General features: G+C 40.8%; 1 protein-coding gene across 1 annotated transcript in view; it reads left to right on the plus strand.

Moving 5' to 3' along the window:
• The first annotated feature begins 7010 nt into the window (after positions 1-7010).
• Positions 7011-12433, plus strand: part of LOC139419475 (myb/SANT-like DNA-binding domain-containing protein 2) — an 11433-nt gene continuing 6010 nt past the window's right edge. The window contains exon 1 of the mRNA XM_071169423.1: positions 7011-7451. Within this exon, the coding sequence (XP_071025524.1) occupies positions 7011-7451 (441 nt within the window). The remainder of the gene's footprint in view (positions 7452-12433) is intronic.

Consider the following 12433-nt stretch of genomic DNA (forward strand, 5'->3'; position numbering starts at 1 on the left):
GAATTGTCCCAGCCATATCAGCGGCAACAGGAAGAATTAAGTCCTCCACAATAGTATGGGACTTGCCTGTCCTAGCCACTCGGTAGCTCACTATATATGACACTTCTATACCCTTCTTATTAATGGTATCTGTTGCTTTTATACTACTCTAACACTGTCTTAATTCTTGCTCAAAAAACTCCTGTGGCCTATTTTTCAATTTTTTTTAGTTTTGTTTCTAAATGTCTGCACAAGAGTGAAGGTTTCATCAAGTTGTGAGATAGTACTTTTGCACATTTAACACACTGTGGCTGAGGAAACGCACTACTTCCAAAATAAGTGAACCCCAAATCAATGTAGTTCTCATATTTGTGCCTCTTTGATGGTCCAAAGTCCCTGCCTGTTATTCGGTGCTTTCCCGGGTAAGGGAGCAGTAGCTCTTCGGCTGCATCAGATTCACAACTGTCAGTGTCCATGCTAGCTGGGCTAGCAACAAATGTAGAATTACTGATGCTAGCATTGGATATGCTTGTGGAAGCAGAACAACTTGTGTTGTCCACCGGTGCAGGTGTCGACAACTGGGAACTGAAAAAAATGAGCTCAGAATGGGAAATGTTTTTGTTTTGAAAGGTCAACTCAGAATTCCAACTCAGAAACTCTGGCACCTGAAAATCACTGATGTCATGGTTTGACCTTGTTTTTTCCCCAGAGTTCCCAGTTTACCGGTTTAACAGACACAATCACTTTCATCATGCAAACCTGAGGCTATGCAATTCTGTGGATATGTCTTATGGTTAAAAGTAGAGCTCGAATTGAAGGGGTATGTGAGGATATAGGCCTAACTGTCATGTCTTGTCATGTTATGTCTTGTTCCTGTTCTTTCTCTTCACTCTGTCTCCCTCTGCTGGTCGTATTAGGTTACCTTCTCTTTCTCTCCTCCTCCAGCTGTTCCTCATCTCCTCTAACTACCTCGTTCACCCTCATCCCACCTGTTCCCTTTTTCCCTCTGATTAGGTCTCTATTTCTCTCTCTGTTCCTGCCTCTTTCTTTGTCAGATTCTCGTTTGAGTTTCTCATGCCAGAAACAAACTATCGTCTCGTTTGCTTCACCCTTGTCCTGTCCCGTCCTGTCGGAATCCGCCTGGCAAGTGCATCCTGTACTCAGCTAACTGTCTTGTCGTTTGTACTGTGTCCAGTTCATCTGATGCTACGTGAGATCAGGTACCACTGTTCCTCTACGACCCGTGCCTACCCAGAGAGACCTGCAGCCTGTCGCCGCTAACCCAGCTATTCTCCTCTGCTGCTAAGAAGGGGGCTCTTTTGTAATTATCAGAAGGACTTTTTGTTTCATTTGTCGCCCTCTCTGCGGGTTGTCTATTTTTCCATTATCTACATCTGAAGAGGATCTATGTCTTCCCTGTGTTTACATTAAAAGACTCTATTTTTGTTAAACCGCTTTTGGGTCCTCACTCACCTGCACAACACTAACTCTTGTTTGCTTAGATTTAGAAAAAACAAAGCTCCAGATTATATGAAGTGATCTAGGCTATAACAATGATTATTTCCACATAGTCTACTAGCCTATCGAAGGTCTTGCTCAACCTCACAGGAAAATTGAGTTGGTTTATTAAATGCTCCACAATTTATAATATTATTGGTACAAAAGACCAAATGGGTCTATGCATAGACCAAAGATCTTAACAGATCAAAATGTTTTTATTATGGAGAATCCCATTGAATCAGGCTATTCATTTCAGTGCAGTTGCGTTCTTACACATAACCTTAGCCTAAAAGTAACCGAAAACACCCCAGCCTGTTTTGATGACAGATCATGATGAAGCCTGAACATTTCAGCTGTTTGTCATTGATTTTGCCCACAATCGTCTACAGATTTCATACACATGAATACCTGTATTTAATCTGGATTTGACAAATAGCCTGATAATTATCCTGACTTTTCATGTCATATTTGTTACCAATTAGGTGAAATGTATTCCTATTATTAAGCTTTTGTTTTCCTATTAATTTGCATAGGCTAACCATTGCAATGAATGTTATTTACCATCTTCTGCTTTTTTATGAATAAACAAGCATCGGGGTAAAACATATCATTTTGATGCCCCCCCCACACATTAATGTTACTTACCTTACAGATCACAAAGTCAGCTCATTTCCACTTCATTCATATGCAAATACATTTGATTCATACACTGGCTTGTCTGGCTGGCATGTTTTCATTTTAAACAGGCCTTCACTTATCTACACTGAAATAATATTATTTCAGTAATCCTCTATTATGATTTTTTTTTCAATCATAGCTCATTAGTACACCCTTGTGGTTGAATATATATCTATTGTATGTTCTATGATATAACAATGAATAATGTTGAACTAACAAATACCATCAACGAATCTGCCCCCCCCCCAAAAATGTAATATATAAATTGATATTTTTTTGGTACATGTGTGTCAATTTACTTTAACAGATTTTTTGTACCCTCACATGGCAATCATACACTGAAATACTAAATTCTGGTGTGGAATAGAGAGGTGTGGGTGCTGTGTGGATGAAGGTTCTGCCTGTCACTTGTATTCAACAGGCAGTCAGTCTCGGAAGGGGCTCTGCAAAGTCCAGGTGCTGCTGCTTACTTTGCTCTGAGTGTTTACAGTGCTAGTGTTTTTAGCTAATCTGTGCATCTCACATTATGTGCCCAGTATGATCATTTTCTTGCTCTTTCTTAGCAGATAATGACAACATGACAATAACAGTACCTGAAGCAATGAAAAGTTGGAGGGTGGTTATTAATGGAGGACATCAGGTGGATCCATGTCTGTATGTTAGGCAGAACCCCTAGGTCCTAGAGAACAGGAGCAGAGTAAAGGGAACAGGGTAGGAGACAGACGTAAACAAGTAAACACACAGGTTACAGGTTTATCAGGTATGTAAAAATACAGTCATTAAATTATTTAATTTACATTTTTGATTAGACATGCAATAATGTTAATGGCAGATGGAAAATAAAGGATACATATCTGTAATGTTTTATGTCAGTGGGGTTGACGAGGGGGGGGTAAGGGATGATCCCTGGAAAAGATAACGAGATGAGTTGAAAGAAAAACTCCAGGGTGGTGTCATGACCGTTGGAGTCATACACCTTAATAACAGTACCTACATGAAAGCGGCACCCACCACGAGGAGGCAGATGTAAATAGTTATCATCTGATATTTTTAAATTCACCTTAATTCTTGCGGATCAGTGGGACGCTAGCGTCCTATTTCCACAACTTCCGGTGAAATTGCAGAGCGCCAATTTCAAATTAAATTACTATAAATATTAAACTTTCATGAAATCACAAGTGCAATACATCAAAATAAAGCTTAACTTGTTGTTCACCCAGCCACCATGTCAGATTTCAAAATGGCTTTACCCCAAAAGCAAACCATGCGATTATCTGAGGACAGCGCCCAGCACACAAATGCATAACAAATCATTTTCAACCAGGGAGTTGCGACACAAAAGTCAGAAATAGTGATATAATAAATGCCTTACCTTTGATGATCTTCTTCTGTTGGCACTCCAAAAGGTCCCAGTTACATTACAAATGGTCCTTTTGTTCGAAAATGTCCTTCTTTATATCCATAAAAACTTAGTTTAGCTGGAGATAAACTTTTGTTTTTGACCAAATACTTATTTTCCACCATAATGTGCAAATAAATTCATTAAAAATCCTAAAATGTGATTTTCTGGATTTTTTTCTCTCATTTTGTCTGTCTGTTGAAGTATACCTATGATGAACATTACAGGCCTCTCTCATCTTTTTAAGTGGGAGAACTTGCACAATTGGTGGCTGACTAAATACGTTTTTGTCCCACTGTAGCAGTGCTCCAAGAACGTCCACCAGGGGTGATGAACAGAAAGGAGACACAAGAGGGCACCCACACTCATTTTAGATCCCAATGGGTCTTTATTTTCATACTGTATGCTCTCACTCTCATCCTTTGCCATCTTCTCAAGTATTTTATTGGAACTCCAGCCATCCACCCACCCACCCAACTACACTACTGTAGCATCTTGTTTACATTTCTCACATTTTAGACGTCCAGCTTTGGCCTTGGATGGATCATGTTGCAATGAGATGGGCACAGAGGTTCATGTAAACTGTTTTCAGTGTGGCAGCAAATTATTTGAACAAGAGAAGAGGATGTGGTTTCTTGTGGAAGGAGATTACTGTGGGTGGTAGGTATAACAGCTACAGTGACAATGATTAGTTGCTCTGGCTCATTACTTCTTGACTAAAAGAAAGATAGATTTATAAATTAGTTTGACCTTGCCATAGTTCAACAGCTGAAAAGCCTTCATTAACATACTCCCAGAGAAAGCAAGACATTCAGTATTCACTGAATGAAGTAGCCTTCCCATCTCCACTTACAATTTCCTTCATATAGCACATTCAATTACATTATTATTGTAGATGATAGGCTACTCCTTTAACTACCTTGTAAAATACCGTAATCATTGAATGAAGTAGCGTACCCAACCACATTTAAAATTTCATTTATCAATTAGATAAATAATACTAGCACATACAGTTACACTATTGTAGAATAGGCTACTCCTGCATCCACACTATATTAGGATACCGTTATGATTCCATTTTTTTTGACAGGCATGATTTTAAGGTCTTCGATCAAAGTTGTATGTCGTACCTCATTCCCTTCTTCAGTGAACAGTAGTTATGTATCCCACTTCAATTCAGTTTGAGTGTGAATGTGTAGGTCTAGTGACAGTGGACAAATAAACCCATAGCTCCAGCACACAATGGCATGTAAGGTTAGTGTATTACAATGTAGAATATGTATATATCCTATAGCACCATGTGTGTACACTTTAATTTACAATTTAATTCATCCATTAAATAAATAATACTAGCACATCAAATGACGTTATTATTGTGCAATAGTCTACTCCCCTATCAACACAGTAAATAATATTGCCTACGTGCTTTCGACAATGCGTTACAAACTCAAATAAACCAAATTTGCCTTATCAACACAGTAGGCCTAAATATTTACTAACGATATCACAACTTAAATATAGCCCACTTACTCCTCAATCAGATCAAGGACATCTTGGTAATTTTTTTCATAGTCTCTAAGGCAACTATCTGGGTTAGACACTCGAAAATCGAGTTCCGTGCTTGTAAAAAAAAAAAAGTGAATGTCTGTGTAGTCTCCGAGCTCTCAAATACCGTGCCGCCTCTCACTTTATGAACGGTCACTGCTATCCGGACTCCTTGGGATGTCCCTACCCTTAACCCTAAACTATAACACTAAACTTACCCATTTTACATTTATACTTGATTGAGGTAGGGACAGCCCAAGGACTCCGAATAGCACGGGTCCTCTGGAAAAGCCTATGACCTCCTCTATTCGACTGAAAGCCGTGGAGAAAACTCTTATTGGTTGTCTGATGTAGGCTGCTGAGAACTAGTAACAACATAGTCTGTGATTAGCTAACAACATTTAGATCTGTATACAGAAAGATAAGGTAATCTTTTCTAGGCAATTAGCGATAACAGAAAATACACAAGCCGTATGCTACACTATAGCTCAAGGTAGCTACTTCGGAATGTCGGCTTCCACAAAAAATGGTAAGTTTCTAACATTTATGGCTGAGATTTAATTAATATAAAAATAAACTATGCATCATATGAGTGCTTCACACTCAACGTCAACAAAACTAAGGAGATGATTGTGGACTTCAGGAAACAGCAGAGGGAACACCCCCCCATCCACATCGATGGAACAGTAGTGGAGAGGGTAGTAAGTTTTAAGTTCCTCGGCGTACACATCACAGACAAACTGAATTGGTCCACCCACACAGACAGCATCGTGAAGAAGGCGCAGCAGCGCCTCTTCAACCTCAGGAGGCTGAAGAAATGTGGCTTGTCACCAAAAGCACTCACAAACTTCTACAGATGCACAATCGAGAGCATCCTGTCGTGCTGTATCACCGCCTGGTACGGCAACTGCTCCGCCCACAACCGTAAGGCTCTCCAGAGGGTAGTGAGGTCTGCACAACGCATCACCGGGGGCAAACTACCTGCCCTCCAGGACACCTACACCACCCGATGTCACAGGAAGGCCATAAAGATCATCAAGGACAACAACCACCCGAGCCACTGCCTGTTCACCCCGCTATCATCCAGAAGGCGAGGTCAGTACAGGTGCATCAAAGCTGGGACCGAGAGACTGAAAAACAGCTTCTATCTCAAGGCCATCAGACTGTTAAACAGCCACCACTAACATTGAGTGGCTGCTGCCAACACACTGACTCAACTCCAGCCACTTTAATAATGGGAATTGATGGGAAATGATGTAAAATATATCACTAGCCACTTTAAACAATGCTACCTAATATAATGTTTACATACCCTACATTATTCATCTCATATGTATATGTATATACTGTACTCTATATCATCTACTGCATCTTTATGTAATACATGTATCACTAGCCACTTTAACTATGCCACTTTGTTTACATACTCATCTCATATGTATATACTGCACTCAATACCATCTACTGTATCTTGCCTATGCCGCTCTGTACCATCACTCATTCATATATCTTTATGTACATATTCTTTATCCCCTTACACTTGTGTCTATAAGGTAGTAGTTTTGGAATTGTTAGCTAGATTACTTGTTGGTTATTACTACATTGTCGGAACTAGAAGCACAAGCATTCTGCTACACTCGCATTAACATCTGCTAACCATGTGTATGTGACAAATAACATTTGATTTGATTAACACGCAGGCGTCACGCAGACATTATTAGTAAGGCATTGGTATCATGTCCTGTCAGTCAGATGTTCAATGGTAAGCGAAAGTCACAATGAGGTACGGTTGCCTAAGCTTAATTCTGGCACATATCACCCCTCATACATACAGAAGAAGTATATCACATCCCCTTCCCTTTTGACGCCTGCTACGTTAGGCTACCCTCCCCTTAGCAACAGAAGAAAGATGGCGGCGCCCTGTACCTCTAATCATTCTCCCGAGATATCGACGCCGTTAAAGATGCCGAAAACAGAAGTTCCATCACCAGAATCAGAGGATTTGAGTGACAGCAACCAATATCATTCCAATCCATCCACACCTAATCGATTCTCGCCTCTCAACGTAGGTATGACGATTTCTGGGAGCGCAGGCCGAAGTGGATCGGCCTTTGCCTCAAATAGCTTCACAGCTTGCCGAGGGATGTCGTGGACCCCATCCGAAACAAACGCCCTTATTGCGGTGTGGGGCAATGAAAGACTGACGGAGGCACGAATGCAGCAATTGGAGGTTGCAGGCACCGTTTTTTCTGGAAAGGCCCCTGGTCCCGCAATGTACGAGCGGGTCTCACGAGCCCTAGCAGAGCTCGGCTACGAAAGGACCCCATCCCAATGCAGGGAGAGGATGAAGGTAATGGGGGACAGAGTAAGCATGTTCATCTATCACATAGGTAGTCAGTCATCTGTCAGATGCTTGCCACTCTTCTTAGGCAGTAACTGCGTACTATGTTAAATCATGTAATGTTAACCAGGGATGTTGTCAGTGTTACAGTAGCTTCCTAGCTTATGCCCATTGACTAACTAACGTTAGCTAGCTAGTAATATGTAGCTTGCTAATGTTACGATTCAACCCGTAGGTACGTTTTAAAACATTCAGTTAATTGTTAAGCTAGTACGTCACTTTCACAACAGTCCGTGGGAAGCCTTACTGTGCCTGTGTTGTGGGCAGGATGTTTGTTCCTTGTGACGGGCAAATATGTAATAGATCTTATTATTAAACAGACTTTCCAAACGTGGGTCTGTTGTAGACAGTGCAGCACTTTTGTTTTGACATCAGATAAGCAGACAGGAAGTGTGCCTGCAACAGACTAGAGGCAGCGATTTTTATAACTAACCCAAGATAGACCAGAGCCTGTCGTTTCCAAGGGGAGAAAATTAATCATAGTGGGCAGAGCCAAGCACGAGCTAGGGAGGTCCTATTGGCACATTCTAGCGTTTATTTATTTGCATATTTCCTTTAGGGAACTAACGGAAATATGCACTACTTCTAAACAACAACATTTTTGGGAGAAACTTTGGCAAAGGGTAAATTCTACAAAACACAGTCCACTCCTTTTGTTACAGATTTTAGTTTTGGACACAGAACTATGGAGATCAAATGGTTCATCAATGAGAAAATTAGCAGAATGTCAATCTTGCTCCATCTTCTCCCACTGCCGGCCACGGGGCTTCTTCTCTTCGCTTTGTAGTGAGTGGAAACACCAACCTAAACAGACCCAAGAACAATCAGCCCTGAACCCGAATGAACCCTACGACAACCAGAACTAGACTCGACCGATACCCTAACGGGTTCGACCCAAGTGGCAACTTTTTTTTTTATCAGCGAACTTGCTCTTCTGGTTAAAGAATATGTTGGCTAGTCCTTAAATCAGTCAATAAATTCACCTTATTAGCGTAAAATAAATATGCTATAGGCTATGCAGAGATACAATCGGGTCCACTCGGATCTATCAGACTTGGGCCCAAGGGAAAAGTTAGAATTTTGGACCCGGACACGCTCAGGTCCCGGGTTGAGCCTCGGGTATTCAGGATTGGGTGAACATGTGAAGACCTCTACAACAGACCCACGTTTGGAAAGTCTGTTTAAGTGATAATGCCCTCGAAGCCGGTGTTTGGAGGATATATTGGCACGGGTGTTATTCGGCCTGAGACGAAGTCGAAACACCAGCTTCGAGGGCATTATCACTTTCATATATATATATACCCATGTTCAAATAATGATTGACATATTTTCATAAACTTTTTATTTTAATGAATTTATACATACTATTTCATCCTTCCACGAGATATAGTCCCGACACAAATCTAGGGTTTCTATTGATGCTGGCTGGTCATTCATTTTAGTCTTTTTGTTTCATATCTATGGACGCAACCCTACGGAGGTCCAGAGAGGACATATGAATTAAAAAAGTATTCCCTTGTTATGTCAATCACAACTTATTTATCTCATGATCACTACATAAAGTTGTTTTGTCAAGATCGTAAGATCATGTTCTCGTGATCACGGCGTAATAAAAGACACCAAGAGACACCAAAAATACTATTTACACATTTCATATATACAGTACCAGTTAAAAGTTTGGACACACCTACTCTTTCCAGGGTTTTTCTTTATTTTTACTATTCTACTACATTGTAGAATATTAGTGAAGACATCAAAACAATGAAATAACACATGGAATCGTAGTAACCAAAAGTGTTAAACAAATTCTTCAAAGTAGCCATCCTTCTCTCAACCAGCTTCATGAGGTAGTCACCTGGAATGCATTTCAATTACCAGGTTTGCCTTGTCAAAAGATAATTTGTGGAATTTTTTTCCTTTAATATGTTTGAGCCAATTAGTTGTGTTGTGACAAGGTAGGGGTGGTATACAGAAGATAGCCCTATTTGGTAAAACTCCATATTATGGTAAGAACAGCTCAAATAAGCAAAGAGAAAACACAGTCCATCATTACTTTAAGACATGAAGGTCAGTCAATCCAGAAAATTAAGAACTTTGAAAGTTTCTTCAAGTGCAGATGCAAAAACCATCAAGCGCTATGATGAAACTAGCTCTCATGAGAACCACCACAGGAAAGGAAGACCCAGAGTTACCTCTGCGGCAGAGGATACATTCATTAGAGTTACCGGCCACAGAAATTGCAGCCCAAACAAATGCATCAGAGTTCAAGTAACAGACACATCTCAACATCGACTGTTCAGAGGAGACTGCATGAATCAGGCTTTCATGATCGAATTGCTGCAAATAAACCATTACTAAAGGACACCAATAAGAAGAAGAGACATGTTTGAGCCAATGAAACACAAGCAATGGACATTAGATCGGTGGAAATCTGTTCTTTGGTCTGATGAGTCCAAATTTGAGATTTCTGGTTCCAACCACTGTGTCTTTCTTAGACGCAGAGTAGGTGAACGGATCTTTGCATGTGTGGTTCCCATGTGAAGCATAGAGGAGAAGGTGTGGGGGTGCTTTGCTGGTGACACTGTCAGTGATTTATTTAGAATTCAAGGCACACTAAAACAACATGGCTACCACAGCATTTTGCAATGATACACCATCCCATCTGGTTTGCGCTTTTGTTTTTCAACATGACAATGACCCAACACACCTCCAGGCTGTGTAAGGGCTATTTGACCAATAAGGAGAGTGATGGAGTGCTGCATCAGATGACCTGACCTCCACAATCACCCGACCTCAACCCAATTGAGATGGTTTGGGATGAGTTGGACCGCAGAGTGAAGGAAAAGCAGCAAACAAGTGCTCTGCATATGTGGGAACTCCTCCAAGACTGTTGGAAAAGCATTCCAGGTGATGGTGGTTGAGTGAATGCCAAGCGTGTGCAAAGCTGTCATCAAGGCAAAGGGTGGCTACTTTGAATAATCTAAAATATGAAATCTATTTTGATTTGTTTAACAATTGTTTTGGTTACTACATGATTCCATATGTGTGTTCACTATTATTCTACAACATAGAAAATAGTACAAATACAGAAAAACCCAAACTTGACTGGTTCATATATACAGTACAGTTAAATTAATCTTTAGAAAGAGGAGAGGCGCTATGATTAAATAAAACATTCTGTTTTTAAAGCTAAACTTTCTTTTTGCCACCAGTAACCTCTGGTGGCAGAGCATTCCACGATGTCATGTATATAAATGAGCAATGCATTAAATCTATTTTTGGTTTGGGTACAGTGAAGAAACCAATAGTGGCATGTCTGGTGGTGGATGTACAGTGCATTCGGAAAGTATTCAGACCTCTTCACGTTAAAAAATAATAATAAATACATTAGCCTTATTCTAAAATGTATTAAATTAATTGTTTTCATCACTCTACACTCTACACTTTTCATCACAAAGCGAAAACAGGTTTGTAGCAATTTTTGCAAAACAACAACTGATATCAAATCTAATTGAATTAGTCATATGCACCGAATACAACAGGTGTACAGTGGAATGCTTACTTACGGGCCCCTAACCAACAATGCAGCTTCAAAAAAATATGGATAAGAATAAGAGATACAAGAAATTAAAGAGCAGCAGTAAAATAACAATAGCGAGACTATTTACAGGGGGGGGGGGGTACAGATACAGAGTCAATGTGCGGGGGCACCAGTTAGTTGAGGTAGTATGTACATGTAGGTAGAGTTATTAAAGTGACTATGCATAGATGACAACAGAGTAGCAGTGGTGTAAAGACGGCGGGGGGGGGGGGGGCATTGTAAATAGCCATTTGACTAGCAGTATATCCTTCGTTGGGCTCGTCAGAGTCGTGAAAGGAAAAAAAGGATTCTGTTAGTCCGTGGTGAGTAATCACAATCCTGATGTCTACAAGTTATTTTCGGTAATAAGAGACAGTAGCAGCAACATTATGTACAAAATAAGTTTAACGGAACAAAAAACACAATCGGCTGGGGGGCATGTAAAACGTCTGCCTTCTTCTCCGGCGCCATCTTACAATAATCCATCATAACTTATTTACATGAGACTCAAAATTTACCTGAGGTGAATCCTGTTTCCATTGAAAATCCTTGATGATTCTACAGCTTGTGGATAAATGCAATTTGTTGAACATTATTTGGAAAGGCACACAACTGTCTATAAAATGTCCCACAGTTGCCAGTGCATGTCAGAGCAAAAATCAAGCCATGAGGTCGAAGTAATTGTCTATAGTGCTCCGAGACAGGATTGTGTCGAGGTACAGATCTGGGGAAGGGTACCAAAACATTTCTGCAGCATTGAAGGTACCCAAGAACACAATGGCCTCCATCATTCTTAAATGGAAGAAGTTTGGAACCACCACCAAGACTCTTCCTGAAGTTGGCCGCCCTTCCAAACTGAGCAATCGGAGGAGAAGGGCCTTGGTCAGGGAGGTGACCAAGAACTCGATGGTCACTGGCAGAGCTCCAGTTCCTCTGTTGAGGTGGACAACCATCTCTGCAGCACTCCACCAATCTGGCCTTTATGGTAGAGTGGCTAGACGGAAGCCACTCCTCAGTAAAAGGCACATGGAGTTTGGAGTTTGCCAAAAGGCACCTAAAGGACTCAGACCATGAGAAACAAGATTCTTTGGTCTGAGGAAACCAAGATTAAACTATTTGGCCTGAATGCCAAGTTTCACGTCTGGAGGAAACCTAGCACCATCCCTACTAGAGGTCGACCGATTATGATTTTTCATACCATTTGTATTTCATTAACCTTTGACTATTGGATGTTCTTATAGGCACTTTAGTATTGCCAGTGTAACAGTATAGCTTCCGTCCCTCTCCTCGCTCCTCCCTGGGCTCGAACCAGGAACACAACGACAACAGCCACCCTCGAAGTTAGCGCGCG

This window comes from Oncorhynchus clarkii, chromosome 10 (assembly GCF_045791955.1).
Source record: "Oncorhynchus clarkii lewisi isolate Uvic-CL-2024 chromosome 10, UVic_Ocla_1.0, whole genome shotgun sequence".
In the NCBI taxonomy this organism is placed as follows: Eukaryota; Metazoa; Chordata; class Actinopteri; order Salmoniformes; family Salmonidae; genus Oncorhynchus; species Oncorhynchus clarkii.